Source organism: Triticum aestivum, chromosome 2B, assembly GCF_018294505.1.
Source record: "Triticum aestivum cultivar Chinese Spring chromosome 2B, IWGSC CS RefSeq v2.1, whole genome shotgun sequence".
Taxonomy (NCBI): Eukaryota; Viridiplantae; Streptophyta; class Magnoliopsida; order Poales; family Poaceae; genus Triticum; species Triticum aestivum.
Genome location: NC_057798.1, coordinates 659,389,410 through 659,401,652, shown reverse-complemented (window position 1 = coordinate 659,401,652; position 12,243 = coordinate 659,389,410). Strand labels below are relative to the sequence as shown.

The following is a 12,243-nucleotide window of genomic DNA, read 5'->3' as shown; positions in this document are numbered from 1 at the left end:
AAATATAGTTGTGTCCATCAACCAATGCACAAGCAAGGGTGTTTCTCCCTTTTTTTAAGAAACGGTAGAAAAAGATTTTCATTTTCATGAACTCACATTTTTATAGGAGTAAAGAGATTTGGCACAAAAATATGTTAATAATATTAGTTATATTTTTTCATTACTAGTATTTAGAGATTCGTTTATAAATGATGTTTTTTATTCACTCATAATGTAACATGATGGGATACAAGCACAATGAACGCACTTTCAACCTCTGCGTGATTAGGATGCAAATAGACAACATCAATGTACACGCACAAGGATCACGCCGACAAAAAGCAAATTCATAAAGACCGAATTTATGACTAGATGGAGGAAAAAGAAACAAAACCCCGAAACGATCACGGGCAAGTTAGAGACCATGCTAGGTCCTAAAATGACATCAATTTTTTCACTTGAAAATTTCATCTATCAACCATAAACTATCATCTTGTTACGAGTAGCGAAACTGTGAGAGTAAAATTCGTTGGAAGCACAATGCTCACTATACTCTTTCCAGTGGCTGAATTTTTCAAATTTATCTAAAGGATGCGTTCTTGCTGGCAAGTCGATTCATCGCCTATTAGTTGCCCTAGGCTATGTATGAACTCAACCACAACATGCAACACATGGAGATGGAGTCCTTCAAACTCAAATCACCAAATCGGCGGCGCGTATATGTCTGACACTTCGATCTAATGGTACCTAGCATCCATCATGTCTTGCAGAAGTAGCCGAAGGGAACATTAGGAGTCGAGAACTCCGCCGAGAGAATCTTGGCCGCGACGACGGCGTTTGCGGCGTCGGTGTAGTGCACTCCGTCCCAGCTGACGAACTTGCCGCCGTCCTCGCACACACGGTAGCCGGGGTCGAGGCAGCTCACGTTGACGTTGTAGTTGTAAGGCGGCCCGCCGTAGCCGCAGCACGCCATGAGCGGCTCCTCAAACGCTGAAACATCAGCGGCCCGTAAACAAAAAAACAGAGTATGCATGCAGTTTCTCCAGGTTGATCGACGGATTGCTCAACGATTGACTCACCGTAGCCGCTGTGGTTGGCGACGAGGTCGTACTTGATGGACAGGATGTCGGTGTACACGATGGTGGCGCCCTTGAGCTGCGACGTGAGCTTGTGGCAGACGGAGCAGAGCTGGTCGTTGAACTCGTGGGAAGCGTTGTTGAGCGTTCTGAGGCAGCCGCTGTCGTCGAGATCGCCGTCGTCGTAGTTCATGGCTTCGGCGAGCTTCTGGGGCAGGCAGCCCAGCGGACCGGTGCCATGGACCCAGAAGTTCTTGGCTCCATCGTAGAACAGAGTCTGCATATATCCGATGAATATACAGCAAGTAGTTTTAGGGTTCTGCGCCAGGCAAAAGAAGAGACTGAGCATTATGATTTGGCGGTTAATCGATTTGCAGTACCACAATAGCATCCTGTATCTCAGATAGCATGTCCGGGATCCGATGATGGACCACGTGATCGTAGGTCAGCCCGCTCGAGAAGGCGGCGGAGAGGTCGTTCTGCCCTATGTCGATGAGGTACAGCGCGTTCCGGAAACCCTCCGCGTCCACCGGAGCCTTCTCGCCTGCAGACCAACTAGCATTAGATCGGTCAGACACACAACCCTTCTGTGTAGTACTACTGAAGACTGAAGAACCTTGGCTGATGAGCTGGAGGGAGCGCTGCTTGAAGTGGACAAACTGCTGCACCTGGACGTGGAGAGCGAAGGGCCTGTCACGCGGCAAGGTGCCCGAGCCGGCGATGGCGAAGTTGGCGCCGTTGCTGAAGTCGGAGCCCAGCGCCTCCATGTACGGGCTCAGGTAGCTCATGTTCAGGCTCTCACCTGCACATTCGCCCACGCACGCAGTAATTGTCAAGGAACTACCAAGGATACCAAACAACGTGCTACGAGAAGACCGGAATTTGTATAGCTATTACTATTGGTGGTAGATCAGCAAGATAAATTACCGTTACCGCTGCCGGCATTTTTCTGTGTGACAACCGTCAAAAGCCTGAGCACAAGTCCGACGACTATCCATTGCTAACTATGCCAAAGCCTGTGGTGACGAAGTATGGGGTGTACGTCGTGCAGTCACGAGCTGATGCTCTTTGAGACAACACGTTCGGTCTCGTTCAGAGTGCTTCTTTGAAAGCTCAAGGCACTCACACCACCACCAAGCCATATGATATGAGCCAGGATTGATTTCGATCGGTGGGAACCCGTCGGCGCGCACTACATGTGTCAATTCCTTGAGATGGACCGTGCATGCATGCGCGCTTGTCCTATCAGGGAGTCAAACTTCCAGCCGCTTCTAGTAGTTGCTACTGCGCACTAATCATACTTCCAGGCCACCAATTTATCCCGAAACAAGTCGACTGGCATGAACGGAAGATTGAGCATGACAGCACTACGGCTGCATGTTGTGGAAAAGAGGAAACCGCGAAAATAAAGGGCGGCATCTTACTGCCGCCCAGCTGAGCAATGACAAAGTCTCATGAAAGTATACAAGGTAAGATTTAGGATTACCGCACTCTTCTTTTTCTTAAATAATTTAAATTGTTTACCACATGTGTCACGTGACTAGGATTTAGGATTACTGCACTTTTTTTTTTAATAGTTTCGATTGCTTACTACATGTGTCACGTGGTTAGGATTTAGGATTATTGCACTCTTACCGTGGAGCAGTTGCTATTTTTTTATGATTTTTTTGCAACAAGTGGAGCAGTTACTATTGTTCAAATTTAGGATTACTGCACTCTTACTGTGGAGCAGTTGCTATTTTTTTATGATTTTTTTTTGCGACAAGTGGAGCAGTTACTATTGTTCCACTCCAATACTTGAGCAGTGTACAACCAACGTGGCGGGGCAGGATTTGCGTGTGCGACTTACAGAGGTAGTCGATGACGAGGCGGCCGTCGCAGAGCCGTCCGGTGGAGCGGCGGAAATGGGTGCGGCCCTCCGGGAGTGGGAGGTAGCTCCCAAGCGCCGCCGCGGTGCCGCCCGTGTCCGTGTTGGAGTCGCCGAACGCGAACACCACCGGCCGCCGCGTGCACCCCTCCTCCGCGGCGACCGGCGAGGCGAGCAATACCGTGACCGCGAGCACGGCTGAAACAGCCGCAGCAAGGGCTCCAGTGCTCGCTGCCATGATTCCGGAGACGTCACCAGCAGACCAGCTGCTTGCGACGAGTAATCGATGTCTATACGTACACCTATATGAAAGCGTTGCCACGAGAACGATCCTGAGACGCACGCCTATTTATAGCCGTGGTGTGGGTGCGGCACTAAAACCCAAAGCCACAAGATTGCAAAATGCACAGAGCCGGGCACGGGATGTAACTCTTTGCACTACATGCATGCGTGCACGATGGAGTGCGCTTGTGGGCGCATCAACTGAGCAGCCGTGGATAGGACCAAGCGACTCTGCCGCCAATGTTTACAGATTTTCTTCTACAAAAATACCCCGTCAAGAGTAGTTCTGATTGTTTTGTTTTTATAAGAGTCTAGGCCATGCTTTTTTTTTTTTTGAGTTATCTCGGGGAAAAAAGCATGGCCTAGACTCCTGAACTGCAACTCTTTTTTTTTTTACAAAAAATACTCCTCACCTACAACTTAAAACATGCCTATGGGGTAGAGCCCTATAACTTCTCAAATGCTCCCCGGGCCTTAACTCCTCAAAATGAGAAAAATAGAAAGTGATCAGACCTAATTGAACCCCTATATTTGGCTTTCTAATATTGTTTTAGTAATTCTTTGATCTTTTGTGACATATATTTCAAACGATTGCACGGTATTTAATCAATTATTCTAATGATTTAAATGCATTATATGCAACAATTCAACTACAGACACGCATATGGTTCATCCAATCGAACAATTCAATTAAAACATGCATATACTTCATGCAGAAGCCACCAAATCGACCAAGTTTGTCCAAAAACACCACATAGCATGTATTATGTAGTGGACCAAGCCCTAGCAATGGTGCAACGCAAATGGCTTGTGCCACACTTCTTGTTGTGTTGCGTGTATAGCTCTTGGATGATACACACATAGTCTGTTATTGGTACCCCACTCAGTGGTGCAATGTTGATTTGATCAACACAACTGGACTATCAATTGCATTGCTCTTGTATCACACCCCACCGGTGAGCAACAGAGCCTTGCCTCCTTGAGTGTGGTCGGAAAGGAACGATCACAATGTAGGTGTGATAGTCTTCAATCCTACTCCAAAATTTCTTCTTCATTTGATCTGTATCAACCAAGGCATCAAGCAAGACATTCGTCTAAGCAAGGCACAAAGCAATGTCCTCTTAGCCATCAAGGAATCTTCGCCAAACTTTGTACCTGTGTTAGTGACTAATAATTTAGCTGAGCATATAGTTTAACTAGACAATAAAGCCATTGGTTTTCCATAGGGTTTTTTGCATTTTTGACATGTCACAACTGTAGGAAAACGTAGCAATGCAATTTCAAAAAAATTCCTACGCTCACGCAAGATCTATCTAGGAGATGCATAACAACAAGAGGGGGAGAGTGTGTCCACGTACCCTCGTAGACCGAAAGCGGAAGCGTTTGTTAACGCGGTTAATATAGTCGAACTTCTTCTCGTTTCGACTGATCAAGAACCGAACGTACGGCACCTCCGAGTTCTACACACGTTCAGCTCGATGACGTCCCTCGAACTCTTGATCCAGCAAAGTGTCGAGGGAGAGTTGCGTCAGCACGACGGCGTGGTGACGGTGAAGTGATCCACGCAGGGCTTCGCCTAAGCACTACGTGAATATGACTGGAGGCGTAAACTACGGAGGGGGGCGCCCCACACGGCTAGGAATCAACATTGTGTGTTCTAGGCGCTTCCCCCCTTCATATATATAGGTGGGAGGGAGAGGGGGCAGCCAAGGGGGCGCCCAAGTAGGAGGAATCCTACTTGGGGCCCTAATCCTATTCGCCCCCCTACCATAATTCCTGAAGGGGGAAGGAAGGAGGAGGGGGAGAGAAGGAAGGGGGAGGCCGAATCCCTCCCCTTCCCTTCTCTCTTCTCCTCTGTCCTCCCCCCTCTATTTCGGCCTACATGGGGCACACCAGCCGGTCTGTCCCACTCTAGGCCCATTAGGCCCATGTAGTTGCCGGGGGGATGCCCGGAACCCCTTCTGGTGACCCTCTACGTACCTAGTACCCCTGGAAGACTTCCGGTGTCCGAATACTATCATCCTATATATCAATATTTACCTCTCGACCATTTTGAGACTCCTCGTCATGTACGTGATCTCATCCGGGACTCCGAACAACATTCGGTCGCCAAATCACATAACTCATACAATAGAAAATCATCATCGAACATTAAGCGTGCGGACCCTACGAGTTCGAGAACTATGTAGACATGACCGAGACACCTCTTCGGTCAATAACCAATAGCGGAACCCGGATGCTCATATTGGCTCTCACATATTCTACAAGATCTTTATCGGTCAAACCCTTATTGATAACATATGTTATTCCCTTTGTCATCAGTATGTTACTTGCCCGAGATTCGATCGTCAGTATCTTCATACCTACACTACTAGGGAAAACCTTATACACGGAATCTTAGCAGCAGCGCGTTCAGGGGGCGGCTCTACTGCTAATTAGCAGCAGTGCAGGAAAAAATCAAGCGCTACTTCTACTGACTTAGCATTAGCGCGGCTCGGCGGAACCACACTGCTACTAAAATTGACCGACAGCTCCCGCCACCCTATGTTTAGCAGTAGCGCGGTCTCTATAACCGCGCTACTGATAAAGTCATAGTAATAGCGCGCTTTTTTAGGACGCGCTACTGCTAATTGTCGCTATTTTTGAAACTGACCACATGTCGGGCCCCACTTAGCAGTAGCGCGTGAGGCGTAAGCACGTTACTGCTACGTTAATAGCAGTACACTAGTAGAAAAAGGGTCAAACGTGAAGCACATTAGTGCCGGTTTGATTTTGGCCCGGTACTAATGGTACCATTAGTGCCGGTTCGAACGGATTTGCATTAATGCCGGTTCGTGTTGAACCTTTAGTACCGGTTCGTGGCACGAACCGGTACTAAAGGGGTGGTGGCAGGCTGGCGTCAGGCCGGTACTAAAGGGGTCTGACCTATAGTACCGGTTTGTGACACAAACCGGCACTATAGGGCAATTTTCAAACTCTACCCCCCCGTGTGTCGCCATTTCAGTTCTGAAAAAATCAAAAGAAAATGATAAAAACTTCAAAAAATAAAATCCTTCGAGAGGTAGTTATATTACTACATCTACTAGTTAGGAAAATTTGAAAACTACAATTTGGACATGTTTTGCAAAAAGTGTAGGGAAAATGTAAAACGGCTATAACTTTTGCATACGATGTCGGAAAAAAACGTATAATATATCAAAAAATTCAGCACGAAAATCCGCATCCGATGGAGATAGCCTATGGCCTGTTTGGAATTTTTTAGAATCCTCAAATTCCAAAAGGAAAAAAAGATATGGTCAAATTTCAGTTTTTTAAAAAAAAATTGGTTAAATCTGTTCAAACTACTTATTCAAGAAGTATTAATGTTACTACATAATTATTCAAGAATATTAGTGTTACTAAATAATTATTTCTATTTTTTGAATTTTTGTCAAATCTGGTCAAACTATGGTCAAACTGTGGTCAAACTATGGTCAAACTGTGGTCAAACTACGGTCAAACTTATTCAAGAAATATTAGCGTTACTAAATAATTACTGTTTTTTAGAATAATAGTTTCAAACTCAAACGGTGAAATGTGTGACTTCATGCTCAAGCTAAACTCCTGAGGGTTAATAGGATTGACATCCTACTATTGTCAGGAAAACAACAAGTGCAGACTCAGAAACGAAGGAGAATAGAACCCGAATGTTAAGCGTGCTTGGGCTAGAGTAGTGAGAGGGATGGGTGACCGATCGGGAAGTTAGATGATTTGGAATGAGTGATCCACACTTGAGTAGTTAAGAGAGGTGATTAGAGAATAAATCATCAAATAATTCAGAAAAAATAAAAATCGAAAAAAAATCAATTTTTTCCCCAAAATTTTCAAAAAAAAATTCAAAAAAAAAACCTTTAGTACCGGTTGGTAACACCAACCGGTACTAAAGGTCCCCCATACCAGGGCGCGAGCTCACGCCACATGGTGGCACTTTAGCGCCGGTTCGTGCCGAACCGGTACTAAAGGGGGGGCCTTTAGTGCCCACACTTTAGTGCCGGTTATGGAACCGGCACTAAAGGCCCTTATGAACCGGCGCTAAAGCTCCGTTTTCTACTAGTGGTAGTGCGATTTATGACCAGCGCTACTGCTAAGCCGCAGCATAAACCACCTTTTTATCTCCCCCTCTCCCTCCCCCATCCTCTCTTCCTCACTTTCCCCTACCTCCCACCTCCTCTCTCCCTCACTTTGCTTCTTCCTCACTACTTCTCCCCCCATTACTCTCCTTATTCTACCTACCTTTCTCTCTCTTTATTACTCCTAGCTAACTTACACCACCTCCATTAATGCATCTCCTTTCTCTTTTTCCTCCCCCTCCACTAGATAAAGTCATCTCCTTCCCCAACTAGCTTGGTAGATCTACCCATTTAATGAAGTGACAGATGTACCTCCCTAACTAGATCTAGCCATCTCAAGAAGTAAGCTTTGTCCACTTTTGATCATTCCCTAGGTGTGTGGTGACACCGATCGACATCATCATCATCGTGCTCGATCTCGAGATATAGGTGATTAAAAATTTGTGCTTTTGCAAGAATGGAAATATGTGTATGTGTGCGATATGACATAATCACGTGATATGATGGAAATTGTGTGTGGCTTGAGTTGCCGCCGAATTGTGCTTGAGTTGCCTATGTTGTGCCGAAATATCGATTTATTTCTATTTCGGCGAATTTCGGAAAAACTCTATATGTCCTATATTTAAGGAAGGTCATGCCGAATTTTTGTATGACTTTGATGCATGCACATATTTTTATAATCAATTTGTTTATTATTATCGTGCAGGCGTTCATGATGGTCAGTGGAACGATGGTGGACAGGTCGTTGCGGTTGGCGGTGTAGGACATGAAAGAAAATAACTTGACAGAGGTTTTATGTCCGTGTCGAATATGCAAAGGAATAGTTTGGCTCGACCCCTATGACGATGGTTGTGTCGAAGCGCACCTGCTCATGACTGGTTTCATGGATGGCTATTCTCGGTGGATAATTGAAGATGAGAATGATGATGTTGAGGACGCCGACTGGGCAGGCAATGACGACATGGGGCAAGACGAAGAGATGATCGATAATGACGGCAGGGAAGAGGCCGGACATGGCGGCGGAGAAGGGGCCGAACATGGCGGAGGAGAAGGAGCCGGACATGGTAGCGGAGAAGGGGTCGGACATGGTGGCGGAGAAAACATGGACTCCACGCCACAGAGTTCGTCGATACTAAGTTCAATCATGCGGGACCCTCATGTTCAAGCACTACTTTGCAAGGAGACGAGTACTGAGAGAGCTGCTTCTAGAGAGGAGGCTAAGCTGCAGTAACTGGTGGTAGACTCGAACACAACATTGTATGATGGTTGCAATCCTGAGGTGACCCACTTGAGTTTCACGCTCCAACTCCTGAAGACGATAGGGTAAAAACAAATGGACCGACACTAGCCTTGATGAGCATCTCAAGTACCTAAAGGATGTTCTTCCCGCGGGGAATCTATGTCCTACTAGTGTGGATGAGGTCAAGAAGATTGTGTGCCCTCTTGATCTGCCGCACGTTAGATACCATACATGCATCAATGATTGCATAATTTATCGGAAGGAGCACGCGGAAAAAACAAGTTGTTCGGTGTGCAATGCTTCTCGATACAAGAATGTCGGGAAGAAATCTCCCTAGAAAGTTGTATGGTACTCACCGATCACTCCCCATCTCCAGCGGTATTTCATAGATCCCAAGGAAGCAAAGCTCATGCGCTGGCACACTGAGAGGAAGAAGCCCGACGATGGAGATGATCCGAAGCTGAGACGCGTCAAGGATGGAAGCCAGTGGAGAGCATTGAATGGCTTTTATCGGTATTTTGAATGTGATGCAAGGAACATCGTGCTCGGCGCGTGTGGCGATGGCATGAATCTATTTGGGAACCAGAACACCAACCATAGCACATGGCCCGTGTTTGTATGCATGTACAACCTACCCCTGGTTGTGCATGAAGTCGAAGTACATTCACATGAGCATGCTAATTCAAGGGTCGAAACAACCGGGAAATAACATTAATCTATATGTGGGGCTAATTCAAGAGGAGTTAGACACGTTATGGAAAACACTAGCCAAGACATGGGACGCCCACAAAGGCGAGTATTTCTACATGAGAGCCGCACTGATCACGACAGTGCACAACTATCTCGGTTATGGATATGTCGCAGGCCAGGTGTGCCATGGATATTGCGGATGCACGCGGTGCATGGATGATACGACGTCTCAGCAGCTAACGTCAAGCAAAGAGGGCGGGTCTGCGAAAATCGTGTACATGGGGCGTCAAAGATGGCTCGAGAAGGACGACCCGTGGAGAAACCATGGAGATTTATTCAATGGTTACGCCGAGCATTGAGGACCTCCATGTAAGCTGAGCGGTGCCGAAATCGATGAGCTGTTGAAAATCTGGGAACAGTGCCCCGTGCCGAGAAAGACGATGAAAAAGGTGCCGGAGCTGCTGCTGAAGGTATGGAAGACGAGGTATGTGTTCTGGGACTTGGAGTACTAGCACAAAATCGACACACCTAATTGCCTTGATCAAATGCATATATGTAAGAATGTCCTCGAGAGCTTGCTCGCGACACTGATGAACATGCCGAATAAGACCAAGGATGGGCCGAAGGCAAGAAAAGACTTGCAAGATTTGGAAATCAGGGAAGATCTGCACATGTCGCCCTGTAAAAAGTCATACGAGATAGAGACGGAGACAGAGGCGCGGGAGAAGAAGGTCAAAAAAGTAATGGAAGAGGATTATTGCCCCCCTTCTTGCTTCACCTTAAGTCCGTCTGAGATTGATCAATTCTTTAAGTGCGTTACCGGAGTCGAAGTTAGTTCCGGTTACTGTGGCAAGATAAGCAGATATCTAGACACGAACAAGAAAAGGTTCAGCGGGATGACGTCACATTACTGTCATGTGATGATGACGTAGATAGTACCTGTTGCCCTTAGAGGGATAATGGACAAGCACATCCGTGACACGCTTATTGGTCTCTGCAACTTTTTTGACATCATCTCTCAAAAGTCGATCAATGTGAAGCAGCTCCGAAGGCTACAGGAAGAGATCATTGTGATACTGAATGAGCTTGAGATGTACTTCCCGCTCACGTTCTTTGACGTCATGGTGCATTTGTGTGACCATATTGTGGACGACATAATAGACCTGGGGCCGTCATTCCTGCAGAAGATGATGCCGTTTGAGAGGATGAATGGTATCATCAAAGGATTCGCTCATAACATGTCCCATCCGGATGGAAGCATCGTCCAGGGCTATCTGACACAAGAGTGCATCTCTTTCTGCGAGAATTTTCTATATGGCGCGGACCAGCCGCCTGATGTTGGTGTTGGTTGGCCCGTTAACAAGCATGATGGGAGGCTCAAAAGAGAAGGTCACTCCAACAGTCGCAGGGAAGTGCACGTGGCATACTCAGATCGACGCAACGACTTTGATAGAGCAAACTTGGTAGTGCTATAACACCTAGACGAGGTAGATCCTTTCGTGGCACTGCACAAAGAAATTATCGCAAAGAAGTATCGTGACCGGGGGTATGCAGGACGGACGCCGAAGTTACTAGAGAGCACAACTCCACTTTCCTGCATTGGTTCAAAGAGCATATTATTGCTAATCCTCCGGAAGAGGGCTCTAAGGACGGATTGCTCATATATGCCTTAGCGCATGGTCCCTTGCCCAACCTCGTCACCTATCAGGCATACGATATCAATGGATACACGTTCTACACGGAGGCCAAATATATGGATAGTGATGATCAGAACTCAGGGGTGACGATGGAATGCATGACCGGTAGCGACAACGTCGCAACTGAGAGATTTTATGGAAGGGTCGAGGAGATCTGGGAGCTTGACTACGCTGGACTGCACAACGCAGCGATGTTTTGTGTTAGATGGGCTAAGAATGTCGAAAGAGAAAACCGGTATTTCACTACCATGACTATACTTGAAGCCAAGAGCGCTACCATGAACATTATCGCAAAAAACGAGCCATGGGTACACACTAAGCACGTGACACAATGCTTCTGCATAACCGACCCGTTCAATCCCAGCCGTGTTGTCGTGAGGAGAGGCAAAAGGAACATCATTGGAATGGATGGAGTCGCCAACAAGGAAGACTACGACCAGTATGGCAATCCAATGAGGGAAGATGACGATGACGATGAAGTATACGTCAAAAGAAGAATCAATACTATATTACCTAAGAAAGATCGTACTCCATGGAAAAGGAAAAGTCACAATGAGGGGCTCAATTATTCTTCAACGAACAAGAAAGGAAAGAAGCTCACTCAAAAAAAACATCAACGTTGAGGAACCATACGTTTATCGGTCAAATGATGTAATATATATGTTCATATTTTGTGTACACACTTGGCCGTTATGCATTGGTAAAATGATGTAATATACATGTTCCAATTTTGTATACATACTTAATCGTCAAATGATGCAATATATATCGCTTTAGTTATATACATTGTATCACCTTTCCTTCATTAACTGCTCTCGGAAAAAAGGAAAAGAAAAGAAAAGAAAAGGGAGAGAAAATAAAGGAAAAGAAAATAGAAGAAACAAACAGGAAAACTCCTACAGGTACTCGCTATAGCAGTAGCGCTTTCTACACAAAAACGCTATAGCCACCTGTAATAGCAGTTGCGCTTTCTGCGAAAAAATGCTATAGCTACCTGTAATAGCAGTAGCGCTTTCCGTGTCAACGTGCTATAGCTAACTTAGCTATAGCGCATTTATTCGGAACGCGCTACTGCTATCTCAACTTAACCCCCAAAATCCTCACTCTCTCTGCTTCTTCCCCCTCTGCTTTCCCCCAAATCCCCATTCTCTCTTCCCCCGTGTCATTGCCGCTGCAGCCCTGCCCTCGTCGCACCCCGGCGCTCACCCCCAACCCTGGCGCTCGCCCCCGTCCCGGCGCTCACCCCCGACCCCGGCACTCGCCCTCGTCCGGGCACTCGGCCCCGACCCCGACGCTCGCCCCC

The 12,243-nt window shown here is 46.6% G+C and overlaps 1 protein-coding gene across 2 annotated transcripts; it reads right to left on the bottom strand.

The window, feature by feature from the left end:
* Positions 1 to 414: 414 nt before the first annotated feature.
* LOC123041939 (GDSL esterase/lipase At1g09390) lies at positions 415 to 3,229 on the bottom strand. 2 transcript variants are annotated; one of them, XM_044464488.1, is made up of 5 exons: positions 2,905 to 3,229; positions 1,672 to 1,857; positions 1,436 to 1,599; positions 1,059 to 1,332; positions 415 to 969 (listed from the first exon to the last, which is right to left on the bottom strand). In XM_044464488.1, the coding sequence occupies exons 1-5, from the start codon at positions 3,158 to 3,160 to the stop codon at positions 737 to 739; spliced, it is 1,113 nt and encodes a 370-aa protein (XP_044320423.1). In that variant the 5' UTR covers positions 3,161 to 3,229; the 3' UTR covers positions 415 to 736. The 2 variants fall into 2 exon arrangements, with proteins under 2 accessions (XP_044320423.1, XP_044320422.1); XM_044464487.1 differs by having other exon boundaries at positions 1,436 to 1,857.
* Positions 3,230 to 12,243: the final 9,014 nt, after the last annotated feature.